Here is a 21,470-nt window from a genome sequence, read left to right as displayed (position 1 = left end):
ATGCATCCAAATTTGTTTTGTTTTGTTTTTCTCCAACAAAATGCTGTAATTTCTCCCATGAAAACCTGGACTTCCGCAAAGGCTGTCTTGTCCATGAGTATCTTCTCAAGTCAGTTATCTCCAAGTGCTCCTAGGCTGTGGCTGAAAGGGGTTGGAGCCAGTTGATAGGCTTCTGCCAGTTCCACAGCCCATACCAAGAAGGTCTGTGCGCCTATTACCCAGCACATGGCTGGGCAACACCTCCTGGATCTCTCTCTGTATGTATGGTACTAGATCCCACAACTCTGACGGAGTCACTTTTGTTTGTGGATGGATGACAAAGTTTATCGTTGAAGGGAGAGGAACAAAAATGAAAGATGTCTTATGCTGCTATAATGCTGACATCACTCCTCCAAGAGGACTCTAATTGGAAAATAGTATGTGCATTTCTTGACTTGGGAGGTGGTTACACTGCTGTCTGCAATATGTCTTTGTAAAAAATGTACATGTTTTATGCATTTGTGTCATATTATAAAATTTTAAAAAGAATAAAGAAAGTCTGTCCATCAACCCTAATCTAAAAGAGGTAAGATAAATTTTTAAAAAGACAGTTAATGAAAAATAGTTTCAGACTCTCTCAGTACTTCAGTAATTCAAAATAGGAAAATATTAGCATGGACTGGAGAAATACAGGAAACTTGAGGAAAATAGTGGTAGCTTGAGATGGAACATCAATGTGGGCAAATATTTACACATGAGCAAAAATATGCACATTTGGTCTTGTGGTTATAAAATATAACCATAAATTTTTTGAGATTCTTCTTTTAAAAACGTAGTCTAATTCTTCTCATCTTGAATATGGCCTGGACACAGACTTGCCTTTAATGAACAGAATAAAGTGGAAGTGATATGTGATTTCAGAGACTAGGCCATAAAAGACATTATGATTTCCTCCTTGGCTCTCTCTTAGATTGTTCGCTCTAGGGGAAGACAGCTTCCATGTCCTTAGGATACTTTTGCTTCTCTGTGGAAAGGCCTACGTGGCAGTAAACTGAGGTGTGGCAACAACCCGTTAGGAACTTAGGCTTCCTTCCAATAGCCATGTGAGTGAGTCTGGAAGATGGGCATCCAGTTCCCACCAAATCTCCATATGACATCTTCATTGTAACTTCATGAGAGACCTTGAACCAGAATCACCCAGATGAGCTACTCCCAAATTCCCTGGCTCATAAATTATGAAATAATAAATGTTGTTTTTAAGCAACTAAAATGTAGGGTAATTTGTCACACAGCAGTAGATACCTAATGCAGTTATAGAGTCATGGCAGTGGGAATGGAAAGAGAGGAGGCATTTCAAAAGGAGAATCAACAGTACTTGGATACTGAAAGAAGATGAAGGCAAAGAATGAGTCACAGATGGCTAAAAGGTTTTATATCTAGGAGATTAGGGAAATAGTGGCACCAATAACAGAGAAAAGACCATTAGAGGTAGACATCTATTTGGAAGATGTAATATTGTAACTTGGGTTTTGAAATGTAGAAATTGAGATAATAACAAGACAAACAGTAAATATCCTATAGACAGTTACAAAGTTAGGACAAACATTAAGAAAGATGTAGGGCTGAAAGAGGTGCAGTGGAGAATTCAACAAAGAGGTGATAATAGTATAAGAATAGGTATCTTTTCAAAGACCAAGAATTTGAGATCAGAAGGTCTAAGTTATTTGAAGTTTATGTGTGAATACCTAAAGAAAAAAGTAAAAGAAAATTTATTGAAATGGTCAGATAAAATAAGGTTGATAAAAAAACAGAGAAGAAAAAAAACTATTTCCACTTCAAATACTGGCACAGGCATCTAAAACTATTCAGTAAGAGGAGAGAAAGAAAGGGAGGGAGGAGGGAACTAATCAGGTTTTTCATATGGAGGAGGGTAGAAATCATAACTTTTTCCCAAATGGGTCATATTAAAAGCTTTAGGAGAGAGATTAGTAGTTCTGTAATGAAACTGATAGTATAAGTCCCAAACAGAGAAGATCAAATTAAAATAATATCTGTGGGACTAGTAATTCCGTAATGTAATTAAACAAGAATTCCCTTTTGTGATATTTCTTTCTTAGATTTCAGCATTCAATTATGTTTTAGTGTCAAGATTTGTTTGCATCTTAAAAGAATCAACAAATGTAAATATATTTCATTATATAAACATTTGCTATTACAGATTTTAAAAACAAGGAATTATTAAAGATATCATTTACTATTAATTTTTGATTACCAAATACCTTTATATTCCAGTAAATATGTTCCTCCAAAATTGTCATTCACTGCTGACCTTTGGATCTTCTGCACTGTATTTCACACCTTCGATTCTCAAGCCAGATCAATATTTCTTCTTAAAATCTATTATATTTTTCAATATTTGAAAACTGGGTTTGAGTAATCTAAGAAGCCTTTTGTTATCTTGATTTAGCTCATTAGGAGTTTTACCAAAAGATGAATGAGTTTACCAATCTAGTAGCATCTTATTAATATTATTAGTAGGTACTAAAGGCAGTGAGTGATTATATCAAATAACCACAGTTACCAGGGTTTCATTATTTGAGATTTACTCACATATTTTCACTAATACAGTATTTTATCTATTTTTTCTTTTCTTTTTTTTTTTTTTTTTACAAGTACAGGCCATCTTGTTTAATGTCACTGGTGTGTTCTCGTATCCTCCTCTAAGTTGATTCAAGTCTACTCTTCTTTCTCACTTTGCTTTCTAGTTTGATCTTTTGTGTGTGCTAAATGTAAGAACACTAATATTCTGTGCCCAGTGCCAGATCTCTGCCTCAGTTTATGTTCTAGAGGAGAAATAATTCATGAGAATCTTTGGTTTGTCTATGATTGAAAACAGACTACAAAAATTTTCCCTTGTTAAACACTTTAGAGGTTATTTTAGAAGTATGAATCATCTTAGAGCATTTAAAATAATTTTAGTCGTATGAATTTAACATAGGGCATTTGCTGCAAAAATTAAGGTGCTTATCAAGGTCAAATATATTTAACCTTACATATTAAAATATACATATGCAGAATCTAAGCTCCGTGTAACTTAAAATCTAGGGTATCTATAATTTTTGAAGACATTCTTTGATTTCTCTGAAATAATAACATCCTCCAAAAATATGGATAATCTCACAACTCATAGGCTCCTATATAGTAATGAGACAACTCATGAGAATCATCTGAAACTCCTTGATAATAAAATACATGTATAACTGAGGTAAAATTACTTTCAAAAAATCAAGTATGTATTCCTGAAGTCATAAGTTGCAAGGGGTCTTAACAACCTTTCTAGTCCAGACTAATGGGGTTGTGTTAAAACTATTTGACAGACTCAAGGCAATTAAATTCAACATTCTATGTGTTTTCTTTTGCCAAATCATTTTGCTTGATACTTCAGGGAATATAAACTAAAATAAAACACATTTACTATCAATAATCTACTGGGAGTGATTAGCTGTTTTGCACAAGTTATATATACAAGATAGCAAAATCCAAGACATCAAAGGAAGATACTTCAGGGGTTTAGAGTAGGACAGAGATTACAATGGTAATAAATATTTCTCAGTAAAACATATTAATAGGCACAATAAAGGGAATATATGTTTCTGTGTAACTGTATATATGTGTGTATGTATGTGTGTGTCCACATAAATATACCTGTATGATAAATACCTTCCTATCGATCAGTTCATCAGGTTTTGTCATCAAGTGTAGGCAGCTAACTTAGGAAAAGACTGTTATCAGAGCTTTTTGAATTTGGAATTGCAGATAATTAACTGTGGACTTGTATAACTTTTTTAAAGTCCAGAGTTTCCTCATGTATGATACAGGAAGTGTGATGGTTAATTTTTTGGCTGGGATTACACTAAATCTATAGATCGTTTGTGGGGGGTGTTAATAATTTATAATATTGAGTATTCTGATCAGTTAACATGATCTCTACTTACTTAGGCCTTCTTTACATCTTAATATATCTTAGTATCATACTTTTCACGTGTAAGTCTTACACATTGTTAGATTTATTCTTGGGTATTTGATATTTCTGGATGCACTGTAAACTTTACTATTTTTAAAGTTTTATTTTGAAATGCTTGTTGCTGGTATGTAAAATATAACTGAATTCTGTATGTTCACCTAATAATCTGTCTATGAATTATTTTTGACTTTCTGCATATACAATCATTTACTGTCTTATTCCTTCCTTTTTAGTTTGTATACATTTTATTTCTTTTTCTTGCCATAGTATACTGATTAGGACTTCTGGTACAAAACTAATATAAGTGGTAATAGTAGACTTCTTTGTTATCTTCTCAATCTTCAAAGCAAAGTTAACTTTTTTTTTTTGCAGTAGGAATAATGTTTACTTTAGAATAGATACCTTTATAAAATTAAGGAAGTTCTATTTCTAGTTTGCTAAGAGATATATTTAAAAATCATAAATGGACAGATATTAAATTTTCTCATATGCTTTTTCCATATCTATTGAGGAGACCCTGTGATTTCTCTTTTAGTAACTTAATGTGGTAAATTATATAAATGTATTTTCTAATTGTTTTAATAATTTTGCATTCTGGGATATAGTCAAACTGGTAATTTTTTTTCTGTTCTTTAATGCTTTTAGTAGATGCTTTTTGTAATTCATCTAATTTTTTTAGTTATGGTACAGATTTCCTAGCTCACCATTAACTGGAAGAAACAATTTTCCTTTTCTTCTAAATTAATTCCAAATACATTTTCATTACAGCATTCTACCAAAACTCCTCCTACCATGGTTAACAATACCACCACAGAGTGTCACACTGAAAGGTTCATTCTCAGTCCTCCCTTTTTCAACCAATAAGTGGCATTTTGTAAAACATAATGGTTATGGGGGTATTGCCAAGATGGTGGGGTAGAAAGACCCTGAACTCAACTCCTGAGTACACCACAATCACAACTATCTGAAGAACAACCATCAGTGAAAAAGACAGGAAAGGAAATAATCACCCAAGTCCAGGAAGTGCAGAGAGTCACATACAGTGTTAACCCAAAGAGGAACACACCAAGACAATTAATTACAATGACAAAAATGAAATATAAAGAGAGACTATTAAAAGCAGCAAGGAAAAAGGAATAAATAACATACAAGTCAACTCCTATAAGGCTATCAGATGATTTTTCAGCAGAAACTCTGCCGGCCAGGAGTGCCATGATATATTTAAAGTGATAAAAGGGGAAAACCTACAACGAAGAATGCTCTACCCAGCAAAGCTCTCCTTCATACTTGATGGAGAAATCAAAAGCTTTACAGACAAGTAAAAACTAAAAAAGTTCAGCACAACCAAAAGTTTAGCTTTACAACAAATGTTAAAGGAATTATTCTAGGTGAAAAAGAAAAGGTCACAACAAGAAATATGAAAATTACAAAATGAAAAAGCTCACCAGTAAAGGCAAATAGTAAAGGTAGGGAATTATCCACACACAAAGCTATTAGGGAAGTTAAAAGGACAGAGAGCCCAGAAATAAGCTCAACACACTTTATGGTCAATTAATCTATGACAAAGGAGGTAAGAATATACAATGGAGAAAAGACAGTTTCTTCAATGAGTGGTGCTGGGAAAACTGGAAAGCTACATGTAAAAGAATGAAACTAGAACATTTTCTAGTACTATACACAAGAATAAACTCAAAATGGATTAAAGACTTAAAAAGAAGACTGGATAAAACTCCTAAAGGAAAACATAGGCAGAACATTTTTCAACATAAATTGAAGCAATATTTTTTTGGATCCATCTCCTAAAGCAAAGGAAATAAAAGCAAAAATAAACAAAGGAGGCCTAATTAAACTTAAAAGATTTTGCACAGCAAAGGAAATCATTGATAAAATGATAAAACAACCTACTGAATGGAAGAAAACATTTGCAAATGATATGACTGATAAGGGATTAATATCCAACATATGTAAACAGCTTATACAATTTATCAAAAAATCCTCCAAACAACCAGATTAAGAAATGGGCAGCATATTTGAATACACATTTTTTTTTTCTAAAGAGGAAATGCAGATGGACAACAGGCACATGAAAAGATGCTGAACACTGCTAATCATCATGGAAATGTAAATCGGTAAAACTACAATGAGATATCACATCACACCTGTCAGAATGCCTATCATCAAAAAGAACACATATAACAAATGTTGTTGAGGATATGGAGAAAAGGCAACCCTCGTACACCATTGATTGGAATGTAAATTGGTATAACCACTGTGGAAAACAGTATGGAGGGTTCTCAAAAAACTATACATAGAACTACCGTATAACCTAGCAACTCTACTCCTGGGTGTGTATCTGAAAGAAACAGAAACAATAATTCGAAAAGATACCTGCATCCCAATGTTCACAGAAGAACTATTTGTAATTACCAAGATATGGAAACAACCTAAGTGTTGATCAACAGATGAATGGATAAAGAAGACCTGATGGATGTGTGTGTGTGTGTGTGTGTGTGTACACATACTGGAATACACTCAGACATAAAAAATGAAATTTTGCCATTTGCCATGAATGGACTTGGAGAGCACTATACTAAGTGAAACGAGTCAGCCAGAGAAAGACAAATACTATATGATATCAATTATATGTGGAATCTAAAAAACACAACAAACTAGTAAATATAACAAAACCCAGCAGGCTCACAGACACAGAGAAAAACCTAAGGGTTACCAGTGGGGAGAGGGAAGCGGGGAGTGGCGATATAGGGATAGGGTAGCAGCAAGTACAAACTATTTGGTATAAAATAAGCCACAAGGATATACTGTAGAGCATGGGGAATACAACCAATATTTTATAATAACTATAAATGGAGTATAACCTTTAAAAATTATGAATCACTATACTGTACACCTGTAACTTATATAATATTGTACAGCAACTATACTTCAAAAAAAAAAAAAAGCTGCAAAAAACTGTTACCAAAAACATAATGGTTAAGAGCATATTGTCTTTATCCAAAGTGCCTGAATTTAAAACCAGGATCTGTCACTTTATGAGCTATGTGACCTTGAACAAGTTTCTTAACCTCCCTTGGCCCTCAGTTTCTCTGCCAGTAAAATGTAAATATCACCTACTATTATTATTGCTCATTCTCTCTTTTTTAAATTAGCATTCTTTCCTGATTATTTCTCTCAATATTCTTTCTTTTAGTCTCAGTGGAATTTTCATCTCCCCAAACTTTAACTTTTGGAACTTAGTCCTCAGACAGCTTAATTATCTATCTAGATTTCCCTTCTATACATTCTTATTCCAATACTTTAAAAATCATGTGTATGTTAATGACTCCCAAATTCATAGCTCCTCTTGCAGTCTCCTTCCTGAACTCCAAACTTACATACCTAACTAATGAGTCAATATCCTGACTTAAATGTCTTTTAGGTAGCTCATACTGAACATGATCCAGAGTATACTTTTATAAAAAATATAATTTCCAACTCTTCAAACCTTAATCCAAGTTACCATCACTTTATAACTGGATTATTGCAGTACTGGCCTACCTTCTCTCTTCTGCCCTTGACCCTCTCTAGTCTATTTTTTCTATAGCAGCTAAACTGATTTGTTGAACACTGAAGCCTGACCATATCACTTTGCTACAAGTCTTTCATGGCTTCCCATTTCATTCATCATAAATGCTCAAGTTCTTTCTGGGCAAGGGTCAGCAATTTTTTTCTTAAAGGACCAGAGAACAAATATTTTAGGCTTTGTAGGTCAAATGGATTCTGTTATAACTATAGACAACCATTGTGCTATACCTATATGCAAAAGGTGTTGAGATTCAAAACTGCCATATCCAACAAAAATCCTTAAATTCTGTGTAATATTAATAAACTTTATAAAACATATTAGTTTGGTTTATAATGCTTAATATTTTTCATAGTAGTTCAATAAATATTTGCTGAATAAAAAATAAAAGTACAAGGTCCAGACAAACATTTTTACAAAATATTATGGCAAGGACATTAAACTAAATTATTCAATAATTTCTTCTATAAAATGTATCAAACAATTAATAGTGGACTTACTTTAGATTGCTGATCCTAATTTCTGCACTTTCAGTGAGTTTCTTCGTTTCTTCTTTCCACCTGTTGGCCGCCTTCTGTTGAGTCACTAAGAGATGCCTCAGTTCAACAGTGGAATTTCGATTACTATCTTCTAACTCTCTCAGTTGAACTTCAAACCCATGTTCCTTTATTGAAAATTCATGTTCCATTGTACTGATCTAAGGAATAAAATGAACATAGTATTTTTTTTCCTTTCTGTTACCCTAGGAGATATAATGATCAATGATATATACAAAAGGAATCACTGTGTTGTCTGCTGCACAGAAATATTTGGTGAGAAATCTATATAAAAATTAGGTTTACAAATTGTCTCCAAACATATGAAGACTTATTTTGTATTATAATATAAATTTTGGGCTACAAATTTTTCAACACTTGCCCCAACACCTTAAAACACCAGTAGGAAAAAAGTATACTATGGAATACAAAACTGCTCTTACCTATTTTTATTTTTGTTGCCAGAAAACACAGAAAATGTTCATGCTCTCAGTAACTGAAATTTAGGTTTTTACTCAAGTCATTTAAAAAAAAGTGTTTACTGGTTTATTATAAAGGCTACGACTCTAGAACAGCTAAATAGAAGAGTCACACACAGCAAGGTACAGGATGTAGGGTGTGTCTGGAGTTTCCATGCTCTCTCCATGTATGCCACCCTCCCAGCACCCTGACGTGTTCATCAGAAGCTCCTCTTAGAAGGTCTTCAAGTTACTTTTGATTTACATAATAAATTTCAGATTGTCTTTCAAAGGGCTTTGTAAAGTCAAAGAAAATCATATATAGAAATCCCTTTACCACTTCAGTTAGTGTAAATGAACGAAGTGTTGCTTTTTTGCTTTTGTTTTTTCATGAAAAGACTATAATGACTTTGAGAAACTCATTTGGAAATGCCTTTAGTTATTTGTAGGTTATGTCTGTTATTATAGTAAAAATGCCTTAATGCAGAATGAACATACAAACAAAAGCTTTCTCAACTGGGGTTCACAGACAGAATTAAGCCTAATACCCTAAAACAATCAAAACATGTAATGAACTGTCTTCTCTTGTATCCGTCTAGAATCAAACTACCTATTGCCATACTTGAGACAGCCGAGAAAATAGTTAAACAGTGACTAGAACAATTTCTTTGTTATATTCTCAATCCATCTTCATCTTGCTACACTGAAGAAATATTATAAAGAATACCTACCTTATGATATTTTAAACTAAGTTTCTTTAAAATTGGTCACAGCTGGCAAGGCTTCTAGTAATGTATTAAATATGGCTACTTTCAAACTCAAAAAAGAATGAAAAAGGAACTCAATTTTACCAATTCAAAAAATACCAAAGAAAACCCAACAATAGCAAAATCTAAGGCTCATGGGGGGAAACTGCAAACAACCTGTCCTTACTACCACTGCTAAACGCGACATGCTTCCTAAAACTCTTAAATTTGCTTTCTCAAATGGTACACAAGTAGAAATTTTACTTTGTAAATACTGACACTGGAAAAACCACTTTGGATTTATTAATTTTGTATTTTATAACTGCAGTGAAAATCTCCTAAGGCTCTTTGACTCCTCTATTTAACTAATTTTTGAATTATTGAATTCTGCAAATCTAGAACTGAACAGCCTTCCCTGTCTCAATCTCCACATTTTCCACAGAAGCCATGGTTCTGATATCTTAGGTGGAAGTGTTTAATTCTGTCTGTCTGTCTCTCTCTCACACATGTATTGAAAACTGGTCTATGAATCTGTATAGTTTTAGAACTGCCTGCCTAATTAACTCCCCATTTCCACTTAGAAAATCTACTTGCAGTCTGACAAGCCTTGTTCTAAGGTCCTTCGTGATAACCTGGTCTCTACCTACTTCTGTAAGTTTGTGTTATGCTACTATTCCTTTCCCTTTCTTTGTTTCTGCCACAATGCCTTCCCATTCTTGGGTCTTTTTCACATATTGTTCCCTTTGCTTGGAATAATCTTTCCTGTCCTGCTTATCTTAGTTATTTCTATTGAAATTTTAGAATTCAGCCCAATTACTGCTCCTACAGGAAATTCTCTTACCATCTATCTAGAAAAAGTCAGGTCCCTATGTTATAAGCTCTCCTATGCTTTTCCTAAAGAGCATTTATTTGTAAATATACATTTAAAGTTTGCCCATCTCTAAGCAAATAATATGTTTTTAAGGGTGGGACCATGTCTTTTTTGCTTACTATTGTATCTTCAGCACCTGAAACATAGTAAGGATGTCAAAAATTTTTATCTGTAGACTGAATGAATGCTAGCTTCCTGGTATCAAAACTTGGTCTTTAAACAAACCCCAGATCATTTACCTGATACAATTCCAACTGTTAAACTGGACAGGTCTGGAGCGCTGTTGGAAGATAAGGGCTGAAACAACTAGGTTCCCTATAACAATAAAAGTCCCAAGAATGTTTCAATTCAGGGTAAGAAAAATAGAATTTATGGTCTTCCTATCTTCTCCTTTGTGTCCCTCCTCTGTAGAAAACTACTCACTCCAGTAAAGGATTGCTATAAACTGTCTATTTCCTAATTTTACATTCTTATGAGGGGTATTTAGACCACAAAGATATGGAGAGGCTTTGGCTCCTTTCAGTTGATCTATGGAGGATCACACTCTCTTTCAAGGGGGAGAAAAGCAGGAAAGTGTAGTACTAGGTTCTCATGTTGTCAGAGAAGGAATCAGCTACAAAGCAGCCATTTATCTGACAGCCCTCCTCCACAAAATAGAATTACAGCTAACTATTTAAGAGAATCTGTCCCTTATTTACCAATGATTCTTCTCTTCCACTAGATGCAGATTTGGCAAAAGGGAGCATTTTTGGTAGATAAGATTTCTGCCATCTTTTTGCTTTCCAAGAAACTTCAGTTACTATCCTGAACTGTTAAAGATAGATCAAATGGAGTACCAAGTAGGGGAAATTCATTCATTCCTCTCTTCCCCACTATAAAAATGCAAAGCCCAAAACATAAGTATATTGTAAAATAATGGAAAATACAAAAAGTTAAAAAGACAAATATAAGGTTTCTGTAATCTACAACGCAGAGATAACTACCTCTAACTTCTACATAATTTCTGTTTATAAATTTTTAAATTGAGATTAGTGTATGTAGGATTACAACATATAAATATATATGCACATTTTTTCTTTTTTTTAAAACTTACGACTTAACAATATAAATGCATTATAAATTGTTTGGAAACATTGTTTTTAATGATGACTCAATATAGCATTTTATAGATGTGCCATAATTTAACTGTTTATTTCTAGATGGATTGTTTCTAATTTGTTAATATAACTAATGCTGCAATGAATTTCTTTAATTATGAGACACTAATTATTTTATGACTAAATGTTAGACTCTAAATGTATACCATTTTATACTTGCAGCTGCACATTCACTCACACTGATAACACTGTAGTTAACAGTGAGTTAAACTTTTAAAAAGTTTATTAGTAATTTTTCTTAGCTTGTGAGTTCTGTTCATGCATCATACACGTTGTCCTCCCAGGTTGCAAATATTTTTCTTTTATATTTTTAAGAGCTCCTCATGATCTTTGTCTTTTGTCATATTTATTAAAACTACATCTTCCAGTTATTTCTTTTTAAGATATTTTAAAAAGTGTTTTAAATGTTTACAAACCTTATATATTTGGGGGAGGGTATAGCTCTAGTAGTAGAGCACTTGCTTAGCACACATGAGGTCCTGGGTTCAGTCCCCAGTACATCCTCTAAAAATAAACAAACAAACCTAATTACCTCCCCCCTAAAAATAAAATAAATAAAATAAATTTAAAAAAACTCTTACATATTCAAATCTATCAACATATTTATTCTTTTGTAATTTCTTCCATTTTTGGTTTTGCTGAAAAAGTTCTTTCCCACCTGTCAGTTAAATATTCACCTTCATTCCCTATTAATGTTTTATAGTATCTTTAATAGTTTTAAGTTATTAATCCATATGAAATTTAAAATATAAGATGAAGGTTTAACTTTTTTTTTTCACCAAAATACACTTTTTAAAAATTCTGGAAATGCTTCAAAATGGGAACTTTGAAGCATACACAAAATAGAAAGACTATCACAGTGAGTCCCTATATGCTTATCATCCAGCTTCCATAATCCACAACAAACTCACAGCCACTCTTATTTTACTTATAATCCTACCCACTTTCCTCTGCCATGATTTCTCTCTCTTACAATGAAGTACATAAACCTTAAGGGAACAACTCAATTTTCACATGTGTAAAAACACCAGAGTCACCATCCAGATTTAGGACTCTCAGGAGGCTTCCTCATGTGCCCTTATGTCAATATTCACCCACCTAAAATGTTACCGCTATTCTGATCCCATCCTATTCTTCACTTTCATATAATGAAATTAAGGGACTATAATTTTTTTGTCTGGCTTCTTTGTCCAACATTATGTCTGAGACTCATCGACCATTGTTTATAGACATAGCTCATTCTTTCTCGTTGCTGCATCTGTTCCGTTGTATGAACATACTACAATGTATTTGTATCATCTCAAGTTGATGGACATTTGAGTTGTTTCCAGTATTCTGATATGATTAAAACTTCTATGAATATTTTTGTGCACATTTTGATAAACATAAGCACTAATATCTGTTGGGTATGTAGCCAGTTTTATTATTATATTTGGCATAGTATTTATGTATGTCCAACTTTGAAAGATACTGCCAAATGGTGGTTGTACCAATTTATATTCCCCAAAATAACATATGAAAGTAACATCTATGTCAACACTTGATATTGTCAGCTTTAAAAATTTTAGCCATTCTGGAAGGTATGCAGTAGTACCTCATTGTAGTTTTAATTATATTTCCCTGATAAATAATTAAGTTGAACATTTTTTCATATATTCTCTTTTATAACATGCCTATTTAATTCTTTTGCCCATTTTTGGAAATGGGGTGTCTGTTTTTTCCTTAATAATTATTTCATTATTGGTAAACATTTTTATATTGTGAATATGAGTCCCCTTCTTTTGGTTATATATCTTATAAATATTTTTTCCCACTTCTCACTCTTTTAATGGTGTCCCTCTAAATCACTTAAAAATCTTAATTTTAATGAAATCCAATTCATCTATCTTTTCAATATGATTAGTGCTCTTTTTGTTGTGTTTAAAAAATATGGACCCAACTGAGGTAGCATCATCTACTGTAACAATTCTTTCCCTATTGAACTTCAGTGATGCCTTTGTATAAACGAGGTGATTATGAAAAAAGGTTTTGTTCCTGAATTCTATTTTGTCCTATTGATCACACTGATTATTCTTATGTCAATTACACACTGTCTTAATTACCACAGCTTTATATATAAAGTCTTGGTATCTGGTAATGTGACTCTTCCCCTTTGTTTTTAAAAGATTTCTCACAGCCTAAAGCATAAACTACAAACTTCTTTGTATGACATGTTAGGGTCTCTTGTTCAGAGTTTAAGCTTTTATAAATAACTACAGTGTTGGACACTTGTAATAGGAGGTGTTAAATAAATACATGCTAATATGAACTGGGTTGGAATGTGACTTCTTAGGAGTCCTCAAAGGAACAAAAAACAAAGTGAAACAGTAATGCTACTGCTTCACATCCTTCCTATGAAACTGGAAGATATAAATCTTTATCGTAAAGAGTTATTAATGCCACTTTTTACAAAAGTCACACGGAATAGGGTAAGGCAAGCAACATGCTGATGGTGGTACCTGTGCTTCTTGAAACTCCCTCAAATAGGTTATCACGTTCCTACTGTCAAACCATGTAAGCATTAGAGTAAAGAAGAGGGGGAAAGGAGAGAGAAAATAAAAGGAAATTTTTTTCTAGAGGAGACTTTTGTCCCTTGCGTTCTTCCTGGCATGGAATTTTAGACTACCTATGAATGGTTTTCAGAGCACACTGATGTACCATCCTCTGTACAGCTAGTTTTAAGAGCTCTATTTTCAAGAGGCTATCTAAAGAGAGAGAAGAGAGGATGGCAGTCTGTAAAGTTGTCTAATCTATCGTCTTGCTAGCACTGCTTAAATTGCTTTGGCAGAAATATCAGTGCATTTCATGGTTGGAAAAGGATTTTTTGTGTGTGGATAGTGAAAGCAATCATTTTCAAGTATGCTTGCCAAGTTCTACAATACAGAAAAGACTGGTTAATGCTCTGCAATATGATTTAGTGCTATCTGATGAGAAGGCAAAAACAAAAAACGAAACAAAAAAAAACTTAAAAATGTTTTACTAGGTCTCTCTAAATATTCTCTGTATTTTGATTTTCAGAAGTACACATTTAATTCTAACTAGTCTTGAAAATACCTTTAATTTGGCTTTTTTCTGAGCCTCGAGAGCAGTCTTTCTTAAATCCTCTGTCTGTTTCTGTAACTGTTCATTTTCTTGCTGAAGTTTCAGCCTTTGTTCATTGACAAATCCACAGTTTTCTCTCTCAGACTCCAGTACATTTTGAAGTTTCTGAATCATTTCTTGGCAACGTGATATCTCTTCTGAGGAACTGATTAAAAAAACAAAACAAAAAGAACCTTTAAACTTAATGATCTGTAGTAAATGTCAAGAAAATCTGCCTATATTTTATACTATAGACTTGTTTTCTTTGTTCTAAGCCATTTCTCTTCACTGTGGACTTAAGACTATGTGGTTTCACAATGTTATGTTACACCAGGCAAATATGATTAATTAGCAATCTTAACTAAGAATAGTTCAGTTGAACTTTTATCACTCACCTAGAAAATCAGTGTGAAACTTCTTTCAAAGTTTTACTACCATTGAGAATCACTGTGTAAAGAGGACTTCAATGGGACAAACTAAAGCTAATGGTAAGAAAGTGAAGTAAGTATTAATCAAAACTCCTTTCATCATCAATCAGCTCTGTAGGCAGACACATTAGCTGACTATATTAAATTATGAATTATAATAAGACCTATTTCATATTTTCCTGTTACATATCTTAGAAATGGTTTTTATAAACTTCTAGTTCCATAAACTTCTTGTTTTATCATACTTTAAATAGGTACATTTCTTGACCTTTCTCAACAATGGACTACTGGGGGACACAACCTCCAAACTTGTTTACTGCTTCAATATGCTGCTAATTTTTATTCCTATCTTCTATTTTTTTAAATTTTTATTTATTTTTAATTTTATTTATTTTAAAAATTTTGTTGGGAGGGAGGTAATTAGGTTTATTTATTTATTTTTTAATGGAGGTACTGGGGATTGAACCCAAGACCTTGTGCATGCTAGTCATTCACTCTACTACTGAGCTATATCCTCCCCACATTCCTATCTTTTAAAATTTCTATCTTTTCAATCCCAGATAATTAAGTAACTGTAAACATTCCCTCATTGACAGCTATCACAGGGAATATACAAGGTCCTTTATTCCCATAATACTTGTAGCCCTTTTTTTCCTGTCTCAAGTTCCTAATGAAATGATAGATCTAGGCAATGATCCTCAAAGTATGCTAAAGTCATAAAGACGCTAAGATCAAAAATAATAACACATTATGTGCCTCCAAACAGAAATTCAAAATACCACCATCTCTGAAGAATTCTTACAAAAAAAGTGAAAGCTGAATCAGATCAAGCATCTCAATTTAGTTATTAGTTTTTAGGAACTACGTGGGACAGAAAAACTACGTAAATGACACCACATATACGCATGTAGGTAGAGGAAACTCTACTAACAACTCAGTTTTTCAACAAACTATTTGTAAGGAAAAAACAGAGAAAAGAGGGATTCCTGGAGAATATATACATATCTCCATCTCCATACACGTGCACACACACACCCTCTTTTCTTTATCTGTTTTTCTGTAGATGATACATTTTACTTTTTCTCCTTGTCTAATTTCTGTAAGACATACAGTACGATGTTGAATAAAAGTGGCAAGAGTGGGCACCCCTGTCTTGTTTATGATTTTAGAGCAAAAGTTTTTAGCTTTTCACCACTAAGTATGACATTAGTTGTGAGTTTGTTACATATGACCTTTAGTACGTTGAGGTACATTTCTTCTACATCTAATTGAGGTTTTTTTTTAAATCATGAATTTGTATTTTGTGAAATGCTTTTTCTACATCTATTGAAATGATCACATGAATTTTATCCTTCATTCTTTAGTGTGTTATATCACATTTACTAATCTGCATATGTCAAACCATCCTTGCATCCCTGGTATTAATCCCACTTGGTCATGGTGTATGATCCTTTTAATGCATTCTTGAATTTGGTTTGCTAGTTTTTATTTGTTTTTTAGGATTTTTACACTTATCTTCATCAGGGATATTAGCCTATAGTTTTATTTTCTTATAGTGTCTTCTTGCTTTGGTATCAGACTAATGCTGGCCTTGTAAAATGAGTTGGAAATGTTCTTTCCTATTCCATTTTATGAAAGAGTTTAAGAATGATTAGCATTAAATCTTCTTTAAATATGTGGTACAGTTCATCAGTGAAGTCATCTGGTTCTGAACTTTCCAAAAATCCTAGGTTTTTGACTACTGATTCAATATCCTTAATATAATTGGTCTGTTCAAATTTTCTATTTCAGATTTACTTTTGTAAGGTTGTATGTTTCTAGGAATTTATCCATTTCTTCAAGGTTGTCCAATTTGTTGTGGCTTATCATTATTCATAGTAGTCTCCTATGGTCCTTTGTATTTGTGTGGTATCACCGGTATATCTCCTCTCTTATTTCTGATTTATTGAGTCTTCTTTTATTCTTAGTCTAGTTAAAGGGTTGTCAATTTTGTTTACTTTTTCAAAAGACCAAGTCTTAGTTTGACCTTTTCTATTTTTAAAAAATTCTCTACTTATTTCTGCTCTAATCTTTGGTATTTCCTTCCTTCTCCTAACTTTAGGCTTAGGTTTTTCTTCCTTTTCTAGTTTCTTGAGGTATAAAGTTGGGTTGTTTATTTGAGATCTTTCTTTTCTTAATGTAGGCATTTATCACTATAAACTCTCTTCTAAGAACTGATTTTGCTGAATCCCATAAATTTGGTGTATTTTGTTTCTATTTTTGTTTGTCTCAACTTTTGATTTCCCTTTTGATTACTTCTTTGAATCACTAAGAGTACCTACAAGGGTCCCTTGGGAAGGGGCTAGGTGCAGGACTGGGCATGCAGGCTTAGAGCCAGGTCCACAGAGAGATGGGGCTGCTTTGGGTTCATACATGGGACCACAGCTGGGGAGCCTGCCACTGGTGCACAGGCTTGCCTCCTCATTTTGGGGCTCCACTGGGGTTTTGCAACCACCTACTTAGACCCCAAAGCTCCCACAAAGACACTTTGTCCATGGATGGCTGTCAAATATTTGTTTCTGCAGAGGGATATGGGCTGGGGACTTCCTATTCTGCCATATTGCTGATATCACTCCTCTTTATTTTTAAGTATCTATTAAACATATTTTATAACAGAGATCGAGACTTCATACAACTTAAAATAAGCAAGATTTACTATACTAAGTAATAATCTGGGGGGGAAGGTACAGAAATATTCAGTGTGGATATGACAGATTATAAGTTTATCATTTTAACAAATAATGAAATACATAAACATGATGGATTATTTTTGACTACTCAATACCTCAAGAAATATAAATACAAACTGAGTATAAAAGCAATAATTATAAGCGAGCTCCTTAATAGCTGTACAGTTACCATGAAAAAAAAAGATCTCATGAACATTCTATTTAACTGCCAGAAACAAGAAATTTCAAATAAAATGGTACAGTACTGTTAAATCATTTCTTCCTGAAGAAATTAGTTTTCAAAAATAATCTTGAAAAAAATTGTTTGGCCGAAACAGTCTTTTTTTCAACATAATATATAATTATGAGTTGTATAAAAATAAAACCTGTCCAAAATTGTTTGAATTTTGAAAATCCAAAAGAGTAACTTACTTCATTTCAAGTTGTTTGATTTTATTTTCTGCGGTCTTAAGTCTTAGCTGAAGATCATCTTTTGAACACTCTGCAACCAGGCATCTTTGGTGCATTTCTTCCAGTTTTCTGTAATCACTTTCATTTATTCTGCCTTCATGGTAAATCTGCAGAAGAGGCTTATATGTATACTACCTTACAGAAGGAAATTGTCTTAAGAAATTACACAGTTTAGAAACTGAAATAAATGATGAGAAATAAAAATCCATGATCATGTGTTCATCTGTTCCCACTGTAACATTAAAACATATCAATAATTAATTTTGGTTACTTCACATTTACAAAATAAGATGATGAAAAATAACATAAAATAATTACTTATTTTTGAAATTATTCATGCTCATTGTAAGCTTTTTAAACAGTTTTAATGTTTTAGAAAGAGATGTAAAATAGCTGAAGTTAAAAAAAAACACTCTTAAGTGTCACCATTTAGAGACAAATGCTTTGATTCTTTAATGAATACCTTCAAGATAATTCTGTATTGCAATATTCAACAGTACAGATACATGCTGTGGTGCAATGAGAAGAACTATCTGCAAGTGACTCCAGAATCTCACTGTATGTTAACTAGAAGATGATCTAGCTGAAATGGTTTCCCTTTCCCTAGCAGAAGTGGTTATACCCATGTTCTGCTTCCTGTGAGACTGGGCTTCCACTTACAACAAAGGCTGTAACATCCCATGATTCACAAGGTCTCTAGGTGCTAGGCAGCTCACATTTTCAGCAAAACCCTACACACAGGAACCCTCTAAATCCAAACTGCCTGGCCAAGTAACCTGTGTCTTCTCCCACTGACAAGACTGCTTTGTCACTCCTGCTCTACAAAAAGACAGAATATTGGCATACCAGTGTCCTGCTACTAAAATATAGACCTATACTGCAGTCTCAGCAGTACTTTGACTGTAGCATGCTTGTCTGTGGAACCATGGGAGAAGAAAAAGCTGTGACTTCTCTTTACCTGTTGCCTTTAGCCTTGTGGGTTTTATATTTCCCCAATAAAGCCTATTCCTTAACCTATACCATGTGATATTAAAAAAAAAATTCACTCAAACACCGAGGTATGTCAGGTTACAATCTAAATACGACCTGTTCCTACTCCGTAACAGATCGAAACTCAGAAGAGATCAACTTTGCAGGACAGTGGTGACCATGAAGGGTCTAACTTGAACATGATGTGTATTTTTCTTTTTCTTTTTACACAAATGGGACTATACACTATATTATGCTTTGTAAATTACTTTTTTACAATCTGATGTTGTCATAGATACATCAAAGGTTTTTTATGCTACATAGCTCTTCTTTGAAAGTCAAACTCTGACTCTACCATTTACTGTTTTTTAACATTGGGGAAGTTACTTAACCTCTCTATGAAAGTTACTAATGCAGCATCTCAAACACAGTATGTGCTGAATCAAATTTAGCCTTTCCCCCACCCCAAGGCATTTTAAAAGACTGGGATATTTACTGCTAATAAAAAAAAGTCATTTAAATAAGAAATATATTTTAAACTTTAAATTTAGACTTCTCACAATATTCTTTCTCAAATGTCACTGGGGTAAATATTTTTCCTAACTACAAATAAAAATCTGTACTTTAAAGGTTAAAATTATAGCAGTATTATAATTTTTTGGATATACACACATGTTATAGTTATAGATGGCCTAAACCCAGTAAGAGTTGGCAGAGAATTTAAAAAGATAAGAAAGACAAAATGAGGATAAGCTCTAAGCAAGAAATATAGCTACTCTGTCAAATTTATACTTTTAAGTAAAAAGTTCAAATAATGTGGCCATTCTTGTAAAGAAATGAATATAGGCAATACCAGTATTTAAATGCAGATTCTGAATATTTTTCAAGCAAATAAAAGCACTCACCAAGAGAATACTTATAATAAAGGGGTTGCTAGTAGACAGTATAATGAAAGCAGAAAATTATATTGAATATTTGCAGTTGGGTTTTAGGTAGTTATTTTTTCTGTTTTCTCTTTACCTTTTCTAGTTCTTCTTCCACTGATTTTTTCTCCCTAATGGCTTGATCAATTTGGTCTTGTTTTTCAGCACACTCCTATAAATTCAAATCATATTGTAAATAAATATATCTGTAAAACCTTAAGAAAAATGAGGAAAATGGAAAAGTAAAATGATTTGTTTATAACAGGAATACCACACTTTATACACATTGTATACAGCAGGACCATATCGATTATATATATTTAAAAAAAAAAAAAAAAAAAAAGCCCTCAACCTTTAAAGAGTTACCTATCTCAGGATTTCAGAAATCACCTCCAGGACAGAATGTCAAGGAGTTCTAATTGAACATATTATGTAGATAATAGAGATTGAGGGATTCCAGGGGAAAAAATAAATAAATGAGACCCCCTTCTCATATTACAGTGTTCCTTTTCATATTCTCTTATCACATATTTTAAAAGACAACAGAACAGGTCAGTGGCACACCACCATAGGATAACCTATGGCCTAAAAGGCGTATGGGTATATAAATTCTAGAATAGCTAATTTTCTGTTGCAAAACTTATAAACAGCCAATGGACATAAAACATTTCTGGCTCAAAAGGGCTTTATCAGTAAAATCAAGCAAGCATATTAGTTAGTCAATAAAATGCAAAATTTGCAAATGAGACGAAAACTAAAAACAATCATCATAATGACTAGTTCTTCACAGTTGTTATTTGCTATTTATTTTTGAGAATGGATGTGGTTATTTTCTACTGATTGTAAATTATGCTTTGGATGAATCTGCTTTGCTAACAGTATATTGCCAATTAATATTCAATTACTTTTATCATAACTTTATTTTACAGAAGTACTATGTATCAATGTTTTTAATGTTTAAAATAAATTTCTAAATTGTGACCAAAAATTAACTCTGATTATAATGAAGATCTTTAGCCCTATGTTATAAATTAGAGGGTTAATCTAAGTTTATCTTTTATTAAGATAGAACTGTCAGTGTATAAGAAATGCAAATTTAATGTTCCATATATTCATATAAATCACTAATCTATGAAAAGGCACTTTATGGTATGAAATTTGCGATTTCTCTTATATTCATAAGTCATTTTGTGTGATTTTCTTCTTAACAGACTATTTTTAGAATAGTTTTACATTCACAGCAACATTGAGGGGAAGTCTCCGATTTCCCCTGTATTTCCAGACCCTGTACATGCATAGCCTCCCCCATTATCCACATTCTGCAATGCAGTGGTATATTTGTTAAAACTGATGTAAGTACATCTCACAATATTATCACCTAGAGTCCAGAGTTTACATTAGAGTTCACTCTTGGTGTTGTACACTTTATGGGTCTGGAGAAATTTATAATGACAGAACAGTTTCATGGTCCTAAAAATCCTCTGTGCTTTGCCTATGCCC

At 32.9% G+C, this 21,470-nt stretch overlaps 1 protein-coding gene across 10 annotated transcripts in view; it reads right to left on the bottom strand.

Moving 5' to 3' along the window:
- SCLT1 (sodium channel and clathrin linker 1) overlaps positions 1-21,470 on the bottom strand; it is a 164,438-nt gene that overhangs the window by 53,834 nt on the left and 89,134 nt on the right. For all 10 annotated transcript variants that reach the window (XM_074378673.1, XM_074378670.1, XM_074378669.1 and 7 more), the window contains 4 exons: positions 20,068-20,142; positions 18,040-18,185; positions 14,445-14,637; positions 8,084-8,280 (listed from right to left, as the gene is read on the bottom strand). In XM_074378673.1, coding sequence (XP_074234774.1) covers positions 8,084-8,280; positions 14,445-14,637; positions 18,040-18,185; positions 20,068-20,142 — 611 coding nt within the window. The remainder of the gene's footprint in view (positions 1-8,083; positions 8,281-14,444; positions 14,638-18,039; positions 18,186-20,067; positions 20,143-21,470) is intronic.

This window comes from Camelus bactrianus, chromosome 2, assembly GCF_048773025.1.
Source record: "Camelus bactrianus isolate YW-2024 breed Bactrian camel chromosome 2, ASM4877302v1, whole genome shotgun sequence".
NCBI classification, from domain to species: Eukaryota; Metazoa; Chordata; class Mammalia; order Artiodactyla; family Camelidae; genus Camelus; species Camelus bactrianus.
This window is presented reverse-complemented; position numbering and strand designations above follow the sequence as displayed.